The 19,532-nt window shown below is 36.0% G+C and overlaps 1 protein-coding gene across 3 annotated transcripts; it reads left to right on the top strand.

Moving 5' to 3' along the window:
- The first annotated feature begins 131 nt into the window (after nt 1-131).
- On the top strand, nt 132-19,472 carry rangap1b (Ran GTPase activating protein 1b). Of its 3 annotated transcripts, none has more exon segments than NM_212989.2 (16): nt 132-213; nt 735-866; nt 966-1,093; nt 1,648-1,707; nt 2,342-2,521; nt 2,716-2,850; nt 3,934-4,092; nt 4,177-4,290; nt 4,400-4,499; nt 12,314-12,398; nt 12,513-12,672; nt 12,764-12,868; nt 12,975-13,077; nt 16,373-16,464; nt 16,546-16,670; nt 18,765-19,472. In NM_212989.2, coding segments are annotated over 15 exon segments (1,737 nt in total). In that variant the 5' UTR covers nt 132-213; nt 735-754; the 3' UTR covers nt 18,844-19,472.
- Nucleotides 19,473-19,532: the final 60 nt, after the last annotated feature.

Raw genomic sequence — 19,532 nt, 5'->3', positions numbered from 1 at the left:
TATTATAAAAATAAAAAAACAGTAATAAAAAACAGTATTTAAACAGTATTTAAATGAAAAATTTAAACCGAAAAATAATGACGTTTTCAGTAACGCTGTGCTATTATAACAATCAAAAATATTAATCGTGCTTTTATTATGAAAGATCATGACACCGGCACTTTCAAAGGACTGCCGCCTCCATGTGCCTCCTGTTTTGATGGTTTTATTCTGGTAACGTAAGTTAGTTATCTGCTATCTTCCTCCATTAAAATCCGCGCCGAGGTGTGAGGTAAATAGAAAACATTCACTTACTTTTTTAGATTTAACCAAAGTTCCTGCGCTAAATTAGCTAGTTTGAAGTCATGAATGAGATTAATGCTAGTAAGCTAACTCCTCTCTGAGTTAGCTTAAACCGTTTGTGTATCAGCCGTAGTACCAATGATGCAATGATATTATCATACTAGCTAGCTGTTTGAGGACTATATTGAGCTTAGTAATACTGTTTAAAGTTCATCAAGCACATTTCAAATATAACACGTAGCGTTATTTCTTTGGCTGTCATTTATATCCATGTTTAGAGATAACGTTAAGCTAGCAGTGGCTATATTAATATTACAGTCTTAATAACAATGAAGTAAGATTAAGGATGTACTTTTTATATATCCTAAATAAATTCATATGATTGTGAGGTATGTTTTAGGTTTAACGAGATACATTTTTGAAACACACTTATGTCTTACTAACTTTATTAGAAGAGAAAACGGGGAAAGCAATGGCCTTAGGGGATATTGCTCAGATTACAGAGGCTCTGGCCAAAACTCATGTTGGAGAAGTGGAGTTAAGTTATAAGGGACGAGGGCTGAAGCTGGACAATGCAGAATCAGGTGAGTAAAACGTTCTCTGTATTATCAAATTTGTTTATTTTTCATGTCTTAATCCATAAGCAACATCTCTTGGAATTCCCTCCTTTTCTTTTGTTACAGTGAAAGAGATTGTGGAGGACATTGAACGGTGTCAGGGTCTGCAGTCTCTCCGGTTAGAGGGAAACACATTGGGTGTTGAAGCAGCAGATGCCATTGCGAAGTCGCTTGAAGCTAAACGTGAACTGGAGGTAGTTTTAAATTACTAGTAGACATATGCAATAAACTGAGATAACGAGCATACACAATATTGATATCATGGGCTCTTCAAAATGTTAGTTAACGTCTTATAATGCATAAAAAATGTTGATTGGAGTTAATGGCTAATACTGGTCAGTTGAATTTTTGACATACTAACTTAAACATAGTTACTATAACTGCCCTTTTTCTCAGTGTTAATTTTAAATTTAATGCATTAATTAACAATTACTATTAGGACTTTATTGTAAAGTGTAAAGTGTTACCTAGTGTATTAGTGCAATTAAATTTGTTTGAAACATTTGTTTGCTCTCAGCAGATATGTACAATTAAGCAATACAATAATTGTTTGTTTTTCTACGTTACATGAACCTTTTTGCAACTTTGGTTAATATTGTGACAATTGTGGTATAATGTACAGTGATAAAACCTTCAGGATTTAATTGCAGCAAGAAAATCTGATACCATCCTAAACCTAAATACCACTGCACAGTTTTTACTTTCACTTTGCTGCTTTTATAACTTGTCTTTTTTTTTTCTCTCAAAGCAATGTCATTGGAGTGACATGTTTACAGGCCGCCTTCGCTCTGAAATTCCACCTGCTCTGGTAAGCTTTTGTATATCCAGTTAAAAACATTTATTTATTTCTTTTAGGGCTGCACAATGTGATGCACAATCACATTCAGGTATAAGAAATTGTACCTTTTTTTTTTACCATAACTGATTATATTAATGAATTATTTTTATCATTCAGTTACTGTACTTGAATATTGTTTGACTCAGGAAATAATAAAACACTTTATTTCAATTGTATTTTTCTTTCTTGATTGTATTTATGGATTGTTAAGCATAAAATACTCAAAACACATGCAAAAACAGAAATACACTGTAAATAGCACAGACCACAATGAAAATGTGTCGGGGTACCTGTAAAAATGTATAGATTGTTTATTAGATTTTATAGAGGTGCTTTTCCACTGCAGTATCATCCCAATCGATCTAACATTATAAATTCTTCCCAAATAAAGATATTATGAAGTTATCTGGTGAAATTGTATTCTTAGCGCAATGTATATCGCAAGATAAGAAAATATTGCAATGTTAGATTTTTCAAATATTGTGCAGCCGTAATTTCTATGCATTCTTCAAGTAAATTGTTTTCATTCAAAACAATTCATTCTTCATTTTTCATTCAAAAGTAAATTGCTGATATTCTAACCAACGGTTTTCTCCAATTTTAGAAATCACTGGGCAATGCTTTGATGACGTCAGGGGCTCGCTTGACTCAGCTGGACCTGAGCGACAATGCTTTCGGCCCTGATGGAGTGAAAGGAATCGAAAACCTCCTAAAGAGCTCTGCGTGCTACACTTTACAGGAGCTCAGGCTTAATAACTGTGGCATGGGCAGTGGAGGAGGGGTGGTAAGTTTAGTATTAAAAAAACTCTGGTCCAACCTAAGAAAACCCTGTTTATCTGCTTGTTATTAGGTCAGTGAAGTAGGCTTTTGCTCTCTGACATGATTATAAACGTGTTAATACTTTTTGAGGTTTACAGCACAGGTTTGTCTGTGTATTTTATTTATTTATTTATTTTTTTTATTTATTTATTTTTTTAGGTCCTTGCTTCTGCATTGACTGAATGCCATAAGCAGTCAAGTGCTGCTGCCTCCCCACTGAGGTTAAAAGTCTTCATAGCTGGACGTAATCGCCTGGAGAATGATGGTGCCACTGCACTTGCCAAAGCATTTAAGGTCTGAGGCATAACTTATTCATCTATATATATCATGATTAAGTATCTGGGTGCACATAGATGCATTAAATATGTAAATGAAGACTTTATATTTTTCAAGACCTTATTAGCGTCATCATGGTGAAATGAATGCTGGTTTTCAACAAGATAAAGCAGCACAACAGTTTTCCCTATGAAATTAAATTCATTCATTCATTTTCTTGTCGGCTTAGTCCCTTTATTAATCTGGGGTCGCCACAGCGGAATGAACCACCAACTTATCCGGCAAGTTTTTACGCAGCGGATGCCCTTCCAGCCGCAACCCATCTCTGAGAAACATCCACAGTCACATTCACATACACACACTCTTACACCACGGACAATTTAGCCTACCCAATTTACCTGTACCACATGTCTTTGGACTGTGGGGGAAACCGGAGCACCCGGAGGAAACCCACGCGAACGCAGGAAGAACATGCAAACTCCACACAGAAACGCCAACTAAGCCAAGGCTCGACCCAGCGACCTCCTTGCTGTGAGGCGACAGCACTACCTACTGCGCCACTGCTTTGCCCCTGAAATGAAATTAGAAAACAGAAAAATTTAACTAATGATATATCCTAATATTCCTACAAGACCTGTCATGTTTATTTATTAATGTTATTCATAAGAACAATATAGATCATTTTGTGATCCAAATATTGAAAATCATAATTATATTGTTTTATAAGGTATTTTTTAAATAAATCAAATGGATATTATATCATATAATATAATAACATTTTGTAAACGTAAACAACCATTTGCATTTCGGTCACATTTTGTCATTCAAATGAAGGAAGTTTTATTGTGTTGTGTTACTTGCTTCAGTCTAATGAATTAGAATATATTCTATTACATTTTGATATGAAATACATTTATATAGTTTCTATTATGAAATTATGTTTACGTAAGTAAAATAATCATATAGACCTGTTTTTATTCAAAATTATTTTATAACCCAATTGCTTTTATTTTCTAACAAAAAAGCAAAAAAAAAAAAAAGTTAAAAACAAAATTGTAAAATCAAAACTACCTCTTTTTCCACTTGTTTTGTTTTTAACAGTTATTAGGCAGCCTTGAAGAGGTCCATATGCCACAGAATGGAATTAACCATCCTGGTATCACTGCTTTAGCTGCTGCCCTGAAGCACAACCCAAACCTTCAGGTGCTCAACCTCAACGACAACACATTTACTACAAAAGGATCCAAAGCTATGGCTGAGGTATGATCCTTATATAATGCCACAAAACTCTGTGTTTAGAAACTGTGTTTGTAATTGGTTGTGTGTGATTTATTTCACATTTAGGCCATTAGACACCTCCAATGTCTTAAGGCCATCAATTTTGGGGACTGTCTAGTGCGCTCAGAAGGTGCCATTGCTATAGCAGGAGCCCTTAGAGAGGGACTGCATCTGCTCAGGGTGAGTCTATGCCAACACTGAATCTATCCAAAACATTCAAATGCTTCCATTCAGTCTTGAAACTCTTTTTGTAATTGCTGTACATTTCTAACACGTGCCCTTTTCATAGGAGTTGAATTTGTCGTTTGGGGAGATTTGTGAAGCTGCAGCAATGGTGGTTGCAAAGGCTGTTCAGGGCAAAGCTGATCTGGAGAAACTAGACCTTAACGGTAAAGAGACTTTGTTGTCAGTGCATTTTAATATTACACAAATGTACCTCACTCAAATCCTTTATTATTTCAAATGATGATGTATTACAGTGTGTAACATATAATGCTGTGACGATACACCTTATCATATTAAACCATTGAGCAAGAGGCTTTTGGTTCAGTATGCATTACAAACCAAAGGGTGGAGCCGAACCCGAATACGGTATTCGGAAAAGCACGAATAGCGTGTTTTTACGAATACTTGATTGTATTCGGGAGCAAGAAAAACACTATATCAAAAAGCAGCGTTTCCTCATGAGACCACAGTGCATGCCCGCGTGAGAGAGATAGAGAGAGAGAGAGATAGAGAGAGATAGGGAGAGAGAGAGAGAGAGAGAGAGAGAGAGAGACGCTCAGTCAGTAGTGGGAGGGCGGGGCAGAGATAAAAGGTGTCTGACACAAGCTTCTCCACAGCAACAGACAGAAGGCTCGGCTGAGCGAAAAAAATACTTCACTGCATCACTATTTTTGTTAAATAGATTTTTGTACCTTAATTGGGTTCCAAAAGGCAGTTTATAAACTTGTAGCGGAGTTGAAGCGGAGTTTGTTCGGTATATTCTATTATGCTGCATTATTGACGTCTGCAACCGGGTGCTCTGTTTACGCAACGTTAGCTCTGTTAGCGCGGTAATTTAGACAATGGACTGTTGACAGAGTAACGTTAACGTTTGTTTATAAAGGTTAAAACGATGCTTTTGCAGTTGCAGTATATGGTACGTCTAAATTACTGTCTTTTGCAGACAGCAAGATATATGCTATAGGCTAGTTAACCTTAGCATAGCTTCCCGTCACTTTTTATTAACTTGAAACTCCTCAAATACATTTGGGCACCATGAAAAAAATGAGACTGCTGCTGAGCCATTTCTTGGTCCTCCACCAGTCAAAAGAAAAAAACCTTCATGTTCTGTGTGGAAGCATTTTACAGTCAGTGCTGCTGCAGATAAAACAAAGTGATACTGTATAATGTTTACAAAAGTGAAATCAGCAGAGGCAGAGATATTAAACATCTGTCAACATCTTCTATACATAATCATTCATTCATTTCTTTTTGGCTAAATCCCTTTATCAATCTGGGGTTGCCACAGTGGAATGAACCACCAATTTATCCAGCATATGTTTTACGCAGTGGCTGCCCTTCCAGCTGCTACCCAGCACTGGGAAACATCCATACACTCTCTTTCACACACATACAATAGGGACAATTTAGCTTACCCAATTCACCTGTATTGCATGTGTTTGGACTGTGGTGGAAACCGGAGCACCCGGAGGAAACCCACGCCAACATGGGGAGAACCCAGTCGGGGCTCGAATCAGCAACCTTCTTGCTGTCAGGCGACAGTGCTACTCACTGTGCCACCGCGCAACTTTCTATGTAATGTATTATCACATGCACTAAAAGCATCCTCTCCTGATACTGTCTGTGAACCCCCCACAAGCATCAATCCCCTCAATCAGCCCAGCTATGCTCTGCTAAATCCTCCACAAGCACCAAACCATTAACACAGCCACATTCTGCCCCAGCAAGTCAGTTTCAAACATAAAAAAACAAACAAACTAACTTTGTGTCTTTTTTGTGGCAGGCAGATGATAATAGCAGGGCTGTATCTTTTAGTATTATATAGAATACTTTTGTTCTGCCAGATCTCCCAGGCAGGGTTTTATTTAGATTTATTTAGTTAATATTAGTTTTTGGAATTCTGTGCATTGGAAAGAAGTTCTTTCAGAAGAAGAACAGTTTTTTTGAAGTATTATTTGTTTTTATTCTGTCTATTCAGTGTCCTTCAACAAGAACGGTGGTGGTGGGGTTCATAATATTCACAATGGTATTTTATTAGTTGTTGGTTTAACCATGGATGAGATAATGGCTTCTATGTTATTATCTTTTCAATGACATTTCTTGTCACATGTTCAAAAACAACAGCCAATATCGCATATCTATAATTTATATAATGGGTATAATTAAACAATACTTTCACTATAACGTAAATTAGAAGTGTAATAGAAAAAATATATATTTTTGCGCCATTTTGAATTTTACTCGAATACAAATACAAATACTTTTCCCCCCTCAACAAATACAAATACCGGCTGCTCCGCACATCCCTAATATATATATATATATATATATATATATATATATATATATATATATATATATATATATATATATATATATATATATATATATATATATATATATGTGTGTGTGTGTGTGTGTGTGTGTGTGTGTGTGTGTGTGTGTATGTATGTATATATGTGTATGTGTGTATGTATATATGTATACTAATTTTAAGCTGAATCTGCGGTTCATAACAAAGAGCAGTATTGCGTTGGGGTGTAACGATACACTCAGCTCACGATACGATGTGTATCACGATATAATGTTCACGATTCGATATGTATCACGATATTTGGAATAAAAATTGAAAATTAAACTGAAATGCAAATTTTACCAAGTAATCTATTTTTTATGTATTTCTTTTGTTTTAACTTGTTAAACTGAACCTTCTTTAAGAAAATAAATTAAACAGGCCTGTGTCTGGAAAATAAAACAATTAAAAAACTTCTTAAAAATATTATTGAAATGACAGAGACAAAATTAAGGAATAATTTAAGTAAAGGTGCAAAAAAAAAAAAAAAAAAAGCTTTCTATTCAATTGAATTTAACAGTAAGAGCTTAAGGCTTTGCTTGGTCACTTGCGTTTTTTGTGTGTGCAAAAAAAAATCCACATTTCCAGGTATTTAATTCATATTTAATTAAATTCATTTAGAGATATCTGTAATTACAATTGTGACTAGTCAACTCATTTAGAGATATCTGCAAATATTTTTCAATGGAGGAATATGACTAGACATAATATATTTGTAGATATCTCCAATCTGATTTCGTACTAGTACAATTGTAACTGCAGATATCTCTAATTATCATTCTGACTAGTCGAATTATAATTATGACTAGTCAAAATATAATTAGAGATATCTCTAAATATATTAATGGATAGTCAGAACAAAGGGTTAAATGCTAAAACAGCTTGCCATATGTGCGCGTCCATCAAAGTCCCCCCTCTGTAGTAACAGTTCACGGTCAGCTCACGTCATGTGTGCTCTTGCGGCGGGAACATTATATGAAGACAATGATATTTTAGGGTGAATTGTACCTTATAAATACAGTATGTGACTCTTTCAACACCATTAGGAGGTATCCCTGTCGCTGTGCAAAGTATGTAAATCACTGTGAAGACTTTAAAACTTAGGATGTTTGACCCAGTATGCGTGTCAAAAAGCGGACAAGTCTAAAGCAATGACTGTACAACCGAAATCTTGCCAGACGTCTGATTTTGAGAGGATGGGCCATCCTCTATTTCAGCTCCACTCATCTTGGTCTGCTAACATTACTGCTGCTGCAATCTGAACTTACGTGCGACAGCAGGTGGAAGGTAGCTCACATGCAAACAGCTCAACTAATAAGAGAAAACGGACGTCATATCGTAATCAAATCGTCATAACGCCACGATGCATATTGTGACATTTTTGCATCGCAATAAATCGTACAACGATAAATCGTTACACCCCTAGTATAGCGCGGTGGTCCTGCTCTGCCTCGGTCGGCTGACTCGCCTGCTTGTTTCCCACAAACACACAAAACTGCAAATGAGCACATAACGAGACTGAGCATTTAAAATGACACAAGCCCAAACCAAAACTTTTAAGGAGTGATAGAAGTGACACTTCTCTTCCTTTTGTCATTCTTTCTTGAGGTGTATATTATTTTTCTATTTAATTATTGATGACTGCTTTGCAGCTTTCAGCCTTGAATTTAATGATTTATTATAATATTTTTGTTTGTGTTGTAGGAGAAATATTATTTATTAAATTGACATGCATATAAAAACAATAATGCAAAATAAACATGTCTTACTGCAATGCTTCATTTGTGTTTGATGCAAACCATAAACTTATTTTTCATAAAGTAATAGTAGGACTTTGTATAGCAGATAACTCACATTTAATCACATTCAAAGCAGAATGATAATAAGAAATGTAATTCATTATTAGTATTATTGTCACCATCTTCATCATGAATATTTTATAATTATTAGACATTTGTTTTGAAGTTATTGCACAAATATTAATAAGTCGTTACAGACTTAGTTGGATAGTTGTTTCTGATTTTTGTCAGCCCTAGTTGATGTTGTTTTCAAATGCAATAAACCCCCTAATATACAATTTGCAGTGATGCTCATTCATTTTTGGTGGGTGGTCCTACATTTTTTCTGGTTCTCCTAAATATTTGAAGTTTGGAGCACCAGTGCTACCAAGTAAAAAAGTAAATTTCGAGCCCTGATACACAGAATTTATCGGCACAGTTCAGCACAGTTGTCTAACTGTGCCAAGAATTCCGGGCCGGGAAAGGTTTGTAACCTTGTTCCAGGCTCAGTGGAGAAACAACCATAACCGTACCGAACTGTTCTTAGAAAAGCGACTATTGACAGATATAAAATTTATTAAAAATTATGGTTAAGGGCCTACTGTGACATTTTGATTAATCCTTCTGCTTTACTTAAATGTATGTTATCTGCAATATGGTAATCCATTTGGAGATATGTTTCATTTATGCCACTACAGTTGCAGCTTATGCAAGTCGTGCTGGTAGAATTTTTTTTTTTGAAGGTATCAAAAAGGTAGTAAAAGGTATTAAATTCAACTTGTGAACTTCTGCATATACCCTGGTTGGTGGTCAGAATTATTAGCCTCCCTGTTTATTGTTTTCCCCAATTTAGGCAAGTTAGGGTAATTAGGCAAGTAATTGTATAACGATGGGTTTGTTTTGATAACAGTCAAAACAATATATAGCTTAAAAGGGCTAATTGATAATAATTTTGACATTAAAAAAGCTTTTAAAAAATTATAACAACTTTTATTCTTGCCAAAATAAAACAAAAGTTTTTCTCCAGGAGAAAAAATATTATCAGACATATTCTAAAAATGTCTTTGTTCTCTTAAACATCATTTGGGAAATATTTAAAAAAGAAAAAAAAAGTTCAAAGGGGGTCTAAAATTTCTGACTTCAACTGTATATACTTAATAAATTCATTAAAATCAACAAAGAAAAAAACAAGCAGAACACATGCAAATATTAATATCGAAGCTGAATGACAGGCTTGTTAGTATTTGTGTAGTGCATATTTCCACCGTATTCAGTTTCAAACTGAGTTGCCAGAATATTAAGGGCTCTATTTTGACGGTCCATGCGCAGAACGAAAAATGCAGGGCGCAAACGCTTTCAAGGCGTGTCAGCACGCGTTTTTGCTAATTTAAGGACGGGAAATCTGCCTTGCGCCGTGGCGCGTGTTCTAAAAGGGTTGAGTTTATTTTCTTAAAGGGCCATGAAACCCCCTTATTTCAGCAGGGTGTTTTCACACCTCCACTTTGGAAAAAGTCAGAAAAGTGGGCGTGTCCAGCTCTGTTTAGGGGGGAGTGTCGGAGGAACTAAAGTGGGATGGTGTGGGAGTGTCTATTTGTGCACGCGCGAGTTTCAGAGTCAAAATACACACCCACAGCGGACAATGTGACTGTGTTTACATGGACATCTGTAGTCGAATTATTTGCCAAATTATTAAAAGTTGGACTTTAACTGCAGTTTGGCTCTTTCATTCAGGCAATTCATTCATGCCCCTCGCGACAAACGAGATATTTGATTCAAGGAACTGCTGCAAGCGTGTATTTTTCATGCAATGTTTGATACCGCACGGCGAATGAGAGAGAAAAAAACTCCGCATTTCCCGGAAACTTAGATGCACACGGCAGGTAGCATCAGAAAGCCGCGTGTGTTATTCCGGTCACAAAATGCGGTGCTTACATTTCTGCACTCAGTGCAATAGTAACTTAATTCGATACGAACAAACTGAATAAACAAAGAGCACTGGTCGCTCACTTACCAAATCTGTAGAGACAGAACAATCACCAGCAACTAGAGCCGCGTCTTTATGGAGAGAATACTACAAGCGAATTCAGATTTCAGCGTTTGCAGATGAGAACAGCTCTCAGGTAAACAATAATCCTCCTTAGACACGTAAATTATTGTTGTCGAGCGTCGCGTACACTGTTAATCCACAAGTGATCCAGATGAGCTCTCACAGAGAGAAAATGAAAACGAAACTTAATGGCAGCAAACTATAAAAGCAACACTTCACTCTTGTTTTGCCAACACAACGTAGCGTCTTTGTGGCGTAAACACGGTGACACTAATGAATATTAATGAAGTTCCACAATAGAGCGCGCTGATTGGTTTGAACCAAGCCTTACTCATGCATTAATGTATCACACTGTAAGACGTAATAAGACACACTCAGGCACAGACGCCCAGTCTGCACGCTGGAATACACGCTATTATGTCATGGCCGTGATGCAGCTTCAAAAATTCGTTTCAAACAGGAAGTACAAATTTGCTTGAAATAACGCAAAAACAACCAATTTACACTTTTTAGTGAAATATAGGTGTCCTAATAGTGTTTTTAGCAGTGTGGGACACATATACGACTGTCAACAGCTCAAAAAATGTGCTTTGGTGTTTCGTGACCCTTTAATGAGTTATAGGTGTGTTTTGAGAATAAACCAATTAGAATCTCATCTCCCATTCCCTTTAAGAGTCAGCTGCGTCGCGCCAAGAGCGCATTTGCTATTTACAGGAAGCAAAGTAAGTATAAGTGGAAAAAATGAGCATTTCACAAGCAAACAGTTAACAGTTTTTTTAACAGAAAACTGTTAATCAGAGCATCTACTGCGTGAGAATGAGAGATAATGGATCACTTTCACTTTCGCTCTTGGATAGGGAACCCTTTACGCACAGACATCAATTAGTCTATAAATAATTACTTTTGTTTGTTAAGCGCAAATATTCGTAAAAACTATTTCTAAATTCAGTTCTAATTTCCAGTAAACGAATAAATAAATAATAATAGCAAAATGTGCTCAAAAACCTGAGTTATATCCTAAAACACATGCTGTACCCCATATGGTCTAAAACCTGACAGGTGGGCAAATCTAAGCTTGTTTTTAATAAAACAAATATAAATATGGATTTAATAAATAATACTGCTAATAATAATAACATTATACAAAAGCAAATTGTTATGAATGAACTGAAAAGCCTCCCGAGATGAAGAAGACATAAAAGCAGTAGATTTTTATATTTATGCAGGCTAGAAAATAATATGTTTTGTAATATTTTAATCCTTTATATTTATATTCTATATCTATTCTTATTATATCCTATATATATCCTTAATATTAAATTTTTTTCTTATGGAAAGATATTTGCTTATTGCTCTCTTGTGCGTATTAAGCAGTGTGTAAGCGAAGCGCAACTCTGCGCCGCAGTTTAGACCGGGTTAGTTTTGGTCTAATAAAAAATCTATTATAGATTCTCAAAATAGCAACGCGCCAGCAGTGCACCTCAGAACGCCTTCCTTTTTACACCAGAACGCCTATGGGTCCAAAAATGAGCGCTGATGCATTTTCTATTTAAACAGCGTAGCGCAACGCCTCAAAACAACTCTTGCGCCAAGCTGAAACTACCACAAGACTACTGCGCCACGCCTTGTGCCACACTTCGCCGGGTGTATGATTGGGCCCTAGGTCTCCTTAATAATCAAAATTAAATTTTGAATAAAAAGTTTGATTAATATTTAAATAGCTAGTTTGTGTTCAACTCATTTTGACGTTGAAGTCCTGTTATTCTGGGCTGACTGGATCTTTTCTGGGTGCTTGTTTAGGAAACTGCTTTGGAGAAGATGGCTGTGAGGCACTTAAGGAAGCAATGGAGAAAATGAACATGGAGGATCTGCTCTGCTCACTCAGGTATTTATGTGACCATTTGTAAAAAGTTGGTTTCTTGTGTGTAAGTAAATAGAGATTAAATGCATTCCTTTAATTTTTAAATACTTTGAGAGTAATGGGACATGCTTAATGCAGTGATGATGAAGGAGAGCCTGATGAAGAGGACAACGACGACGACGACGACGATGATGATGAGGAAGAAGATGAAGATGATGATGATGATGCTGAGGAGAAAGAAGGCAATGATGCTGAGGAAAATGGTCTAAATGGAACAAAAGATGTCATTGAAGAAAAGGCAATCCTAGCATGCCTAAATAAACTGCTAAATATGTTGTGTGCTGATATTTTACATGGGAAGATTGCTGATTTTTACCACTTTTCCACAGGAGGAGCCTCCCCACAGTTCTGAGCTCATGTCCTTCCTCGTCTCTCCATCAGCTGAAAAACTGATCTCACTTGGAGCCAAAAGAGTTCAGCTCATTGAACAGCAGGTACAGTGAGGATTCTTAAGGTGAATTACTACCATACTTACTACAGAATGGGTTACCAATTTTCTAACCTTCTTTAAATTTTTCCTATTTCTTTTTTATTCTTTAGGTTGATGTTACAGATGCGAATAAGGTGTCAGAAGTTTTTCTGAAGATCTCGTCAGTATATAAAGATGAACCAGAAGTAAAGCAAGCTGTTTTTGAGACCACTGGTATGAGCAGCATGCTTATTTTCCTTAAAGTAAACACCTAAAACAAGTCTGTTATGCTGTTTTTACAAGATGTAGTATAAGTCTCAGGGTTCTCCACAATATGTCTGACACATTTCTGCTGGAAATGCCTCTCAAATACCTGTTTATTATATTATGATGTAATGTAAATAGGAGGTGTTGCCAAGAAATACTTTATCATGCTTTACTGTTATTTTAACAACATTTCTGTCTAAAGAGGTTCTGCCCATAGTTTACTCAGAAATGAAAATTCAATCAGTTTACTCTGCCTTAAGTTGTTTCAAACCTTTGAGTTTCTTTCTTCTGTAAACACTAAAGAATACATTTTGAAGAAAGCTGGAAACCTGTAACCATTGACTTTCATAGTAGAAAAGACAACAAAATGTATTTTGTATTTTGTGTTCAACAGAAAAAAAGTAAGTCAAGCAGGTTTGGAACAAGTAAAGGACGAGTAAATAATGTAAATTTTCATTTTGAGTGAATTATCCCTTTAAGTGCATGGATGGATGGATGGTTAGATAGTTAGTTAGATGGTTAGATAGTTAATTAGTGCTGTCAATAGATTAAAAAAAATTAACTAATTAATTGCACCCTTTTTAAAAAATTAATCGCGATTAATCGCATTTAAAACACTGAAACTTGTAAATTTGGCTATTTAAATGTAAAATTAATGTAAACACAAGACAAAAATATTCAAATTCAAAATATTATTGTTTAATAGAATTTTTGTTTAACTTGTAACACAGATTTCTTCATGTAAACAACATACCCACAATAAACCATCAAGATCCTGGCTTGACAGCCATATTTATTACAGAAATTAAAACACAGGCATGTTAATGACATTTAAATTTCAAAACAATTAATGCCAATAAAGAAAACATTGACTTCCATGTTGGATTCTAAGTGGACTGTAAAAAATGCCAAAATACAGGAATTGCAGATATGGAAAATGAAAAATTATAATAATAAACTATAGAATACAAACTGCTGCACTCATTGTAAAGTTTTATTGCTGTGAGTTGAGAACATTAGTTATAGAGTAGAAACAATTTTGCTTAATCCTCCTTTACATTCATCCAGTTGCTAGGAGTATCCCGCAAGTGCACAGAGACTCCCAAATGACCGCAAATGAATGATAACTTCTTGCAAACCGGTCGTTAAATACATTGTACACCCCTCTCGCCCCTACTCAGATACGTCGCTCACTCCACCCCTGACACAGACACGCACACAGAAACACACACACAACGCGCTGCAGACGGTTTGGCCCCAACGGCCTTCCATACTGGAGCGACTCCCCTCAGATTCAACACGCATGATCACGTTCATCAAATTTGCTTAAACTAAGCATCCTAAAGTATTACTGTTTTTCACAAGGATTCTGACACAACAACGCAAAGCATATGCTTTCGTTGCGTTTAATGAGGAAACACGCTAAACTTGAAGGGCTCATGCTGAAAGGCAGAGTAATGCCCTGTTTTTGACAGCTCGCGACTTCACCAGAGACATTCTGAGTACATTCACAAAAGACACCAATACTCCGATTTTAATATGATTAAGATTATACTCTTGTTAAAATTCTACCGTGTAGGCTTAAAAGGAACACCGAGTCACGAAATGCGGAGGATTTTCTTTCTGTTCGCCATGCGGTATCAACTTACAACAGAAGTCGAAAGTTAAAAATGAAACACCCGAAAATGCATGAAACTTTGGAGAGCCTGGTGATGCGACTAATTGTTTTATACTGAAACTTGCCTTCAAAAAGTGCTTCCTTGGTGTTATCCACATTTATTGCACGTTGAACACACGTCCACCACAACAGGAAGTAAAAAAAACCTGCAACTGCGTTAATTGCGTTCATTTTTTTTTAACGCGTTAATTATTTAAAATTAATTGCATGCGTTAACGCGTTCATTTTGACAGCGCTAATATATATATATATATATATATATATAAAATATATAGTATTAGTATTTTCCCAGCCTTTTTTAAAATGTTAATGTTAAAAAAAGCTTAACATTAACTGTAAAAATATCCCTCGCTGTTGTTTGGAGTGTAGAACTTGGAGCATGTTTTAGCACACAGACACAAAGCACACAGAAAGCTGAATATCAGATGCTCCATCACATGAGTTTTCAGTCCCTGATATACTTCAAACAAAGTTTTTTACTTTCTTTGTTTGAGGGCAAAATATTTTAGCATTGATCTATTCAACAGCTCAAAAAGAGCAACTGTAAAATAGATGTTATGAGCATCCTCTGAATGAAAAGCAGGAAGAATGATTGGGAGTTTGCTCCTTGTTTTAGCTTATAGGTAGCATAATTGAGGGAGCAAATTTTTATTCTTTAGAATGTACGCCGATATCTCCTGAAAAGGGTGTCTGCTTATGTGAAACATGCAAAAATGCACTGGACACTGCCAGTGAATGTACATGTGTGAATACATCTGTACCAGCTCTGCTACTCAACTGTCCGGTGTATTCATGCTGCTAGATAATCAATATATCAACTTATCGAGCAATAGATGGACATGACCTCAATACATTTTGGTGATGCAATGTATATCGTTCATCATGTTTACATGGTGTCAGCAGGTCAGCGAAGTCCTTTTTTAAACGATGCTTACTAACAGATGAAAACGTTTTTTCACCAAAACTATTGACAGTTTGGAAGTCCAAATGAGCTCTGTTTCAAAGCTATGGTCCACTTCCAGAAAAGTGACGGTTCAAACGCTTCAAGTCATTTTACAAACACATTTACTTTTGTTTTTTGTAATATTGTGTGTGTTTATGCCCATTTACAGTCTATGCTGTTGTATAGTCATTGTATAAACACTTAATTGGCATTAAAATGACAATAATATCACTTATCGCAATATATCGGACATCAAAAATAATTTATCATGACAGGCCTACAGCTTGGTGCAGTTGTTTTGGATGATGTTCTACTGTCAGACCTTTCTGAAAATCAAAGAAGGCAGAGATTTAGAACAAGTTGAAGATTTTGAGATAGCCAGAAACCGTGGTCAGAATAATTTTCTTGGTGTGGTTTCTTTGTGCTTCAACTGAAACATTACATACTAAAGGACATTGAGAGTATAAGACGCATGATGAAACACGTTAAATGCAGTAGGTCCCTCACAAAAAATCTGTCTTCCCAAAGTAAATCTCATGTCATTGTGGCAAAAAAAAATTAAATAACAAAGAGTGACTGCTTTTAAATACTAAAATTGTTGAATGTCTTTATTAAAATCAGCCATTTATCTCATTGCCCAGATGCCCTGTTGAGGAAGGCCTTCTCCAACTCTCCTCACTCTCAATCTTATAGTTTTATCTCCTCTCTAATGGTTAACCTGGGACTTTTAAAGGTACCACGCTTAGACATGATATTGGATTTTTCTTTCATTTTGTTTGTTCCCATCGTTTGTAACTGCTGCTTTCTGTTCCAGAGTGAAGATAAGAAGGTGAAGAAAGTATCTGTACTGCCTGGACATTTGCTCACATTAGAGCATGCAGTCTCACAGGAGTTTTTCCCAGCGGATCAAGCTGGAGTTCTGGAATCCTTTGTGTCACGGTTAGTTTTTATTCACAGTAAGGGAATGTTTAGAGGTGCGTCCCAAATCGCATACTTGTGCACTATTCTACACCATTCTGAAGTATAAATAGTGTAAGTAGTGCATTCACACTGAAACTCTAAAAAGAATAAGTGCACTTTAAATACCTACTTATTCAACTCTTAATATAAAGTGTGGAATGTTGGACACTTCACGCACTCAACGGCTGCTGCTTTGCTTGTGTAGCGGAAGTAGCGGAGCTTTTGGGCACTGATGTTGGATTGCTTTATTTATTTTGGATTGTAAAAGCAAGGTTTTCCTACACGAGTGATTATGACACCTCCCGATGGTGAAGGCGGTTATACTCATGGCAGATATTATTTGGTAGTTTGATCATTTAGTATACTAATTTGGCAACCGGCAAACGTCATCTGGAAAAATGACACTACATTCGTATACTGTGCTGTTGAGTCGATAGTGTATATTGTGCCATTTGGGACGGAGCTTGGATTTATTGATTTTTTTTTCTGCCCACCTGGCATGCATGTTTACATCATGTTGTAATTACCGAAATTATGGTATTCCAACTTGTGAAAAGTGTCCACATCCTTTTAGAATTTATTACAAAATAGGGTTGCAGAATTTCAGGAAGTCTCAAAGCTGGAAACATTCCATGGGAATTAACAGGTGAAATAAAGGGAATAAACAGAGAATGTACACAATTGCAGATTAGCATATAACGGACTGTAGGTAAATAGTTGAAAATGTTTTTAGGATAATCTAAAAAATTCAATTTGCAAATTTATCAGTCTCATGCACTCGGGTAGGCAGACGTTGAGGCACAACTCTTTTAGGGTCACATTTACAAATATGCACCCAATATATTTGCCAACAACTACTGATTGTGTTTCATATCGCATATCTGCATTCTATCTATACACAAAGCAGGTACATATTAGGCCAAGGAAGAATGTAAAATGTATAGCAATTCAATATGCCTCCCAAAAACACCAAGGTGGATGCTTCAGATAACCTGTAACAAGAGACATAGCATCACAGCAGATGCATTCTCTCTCTCTCTCTCTCACTCACACTCTCCCTCACAAATGCATGCACGCACACATGATTTGCACACTGATGTTACCTTTACTTGTAAATTACGTCTTGAAATGACTTGAATTACTTTGAAATGATTGAGTTATCTACTGCCTCATCCTTTGAAGCAAGCCCTTTAGCTCCCGCATTGGTCATCCAATAATTGTTCACTTTTTGATTAAAAGTCCAATTTTGAGAAGTTTTTTGAGCTGAGATATTAACGTTACATCTGAGATTTTTGCAGTCAATCAGAGCAAAACAAAATAACGTTACTTCCTGCCTCGCCTCATGTCTTTTCAATGCAGCTTTATGTCAGATTCTAACACTAAATAAGTGATAGACATACGTGATATACATTACCTTATGGAAATGGATATGTGGAAAGTGGAGACGTATTAAGAAAAATGTCTACAATGTATAAAATCATTTTAATAAAGCATTACATTGGTAGCGTAAAGGCATATGCTCAAGCCAGTGTGCAGTGGATTGCTCAATCTGACATAAGGCACAGCTCGGTGCTGCCTCACCTCACTTCCTACACTGTAACTGAACAGGAAGTGTGCAAAATACAGCAATTTTGATGGTAAAAATGATTAAAAGTATTTGAATCATAGAGAAATTGCATTTATTGCACAGATCAATGGACAGATCTTGTTTTTATCATTAGTATACATCTCATGATGACAGGTAAGGATGATGACTCCAAGTCCCTGGTGGGGGGTATTCCCCAGTTTTCCCAAGCAAAAGTGATGCCTCATTTCCAATTTGGAAACTTTCTAAATGACCTGTGGAAAGTTTACAGAAACTTTCTGTCTCTTGCAACTCTATTACAAAATATACAATTTTGGAAAGCTGATCCTTCATATAAAAATTCACAATCTGAGGATGTGACTGGCCCAGAGTACAGTAGGTTATGTTGTCATCTCAGAATTATGAAGCTTATGATTTTTGACATAGCATGAGTCCAGCATGTAAAGATATTATGAACATTAACCTTAAATTTTTGTTTGGCTTTTCAGAAATGGTGCAGTCTTAGAATCCTGCTGCAGTGCCAGAGATGCTCTCAAGATCACACTGGTGAAAAGGACCACTGCTTAATTCTTAACCCTCAACACAGAGCCACTGAAATAGCTTAATACGGGTCTTAAAAAACTTGACATGAAACTCTTATAAACTAACGATTAGTTTATCATTGATCAATCAATCCTGGATCCTTTTTGGCATGCAAACCTCCGACAACCTCAAAGTACAGTGATGACTAGTGCCTCATACACAACCCGAAATGAACAGTAAATGTCAGATTGCTTTCAATAAGAGTGTTGTGTTCTTTCATCTCTTTTTAGAAATATTACTTTTATTTTTATACGTACATAAAGGGAAAATAAGAAAAATGGCACTGGATGATAATTAGAACTTAATTATCGCTTCATTATAATGTTTTAACTATGGCACTTTTAAACAACTGTCATTACTTTAAGTTCACATTTGAAGTGGAGTGGAAAGCATGTTCACCTTCTCCCCTTTTGTGAAATATTGGTGGTGGAGTTTGTTTAAAGTTAAGTAGGACAAACATCTAAGAGAAAAGAAAGAAAGAAGTGAAACTAAAGTCAAGTTAAAATGTTTGGACATTAGTATATTTAATACTACAACTAGTTTGCACTGGATATTGTTACATTTGCAACATTCCATTTTGTTGATAATAAAAAAAATCTTGGAAGAAAAAAAAGCTTGTCTGTTTTTGTGTATTTTCCACCATTTTAAAATCCATTTGCATGCAGTTTACAGAA

The sequence above is a fragment of the Danio rerio genome, chromosome 12 (genome assembly GCF_049306965.1).
Source record: "Danio rerio strain Tuebingen ecotype United States chromosome 12, GRCz12tu, whole genome shotgun sequence".
NCBI classification, from domain to species: Eukaryota; Metazoa; Chordata; class Actinopteri; order Cypriniformes; family Danionidae; genus Danio; species Danio rerio.
This window is presented reverse-complemented; position numbering and strand designations above follow the sequence as displayed.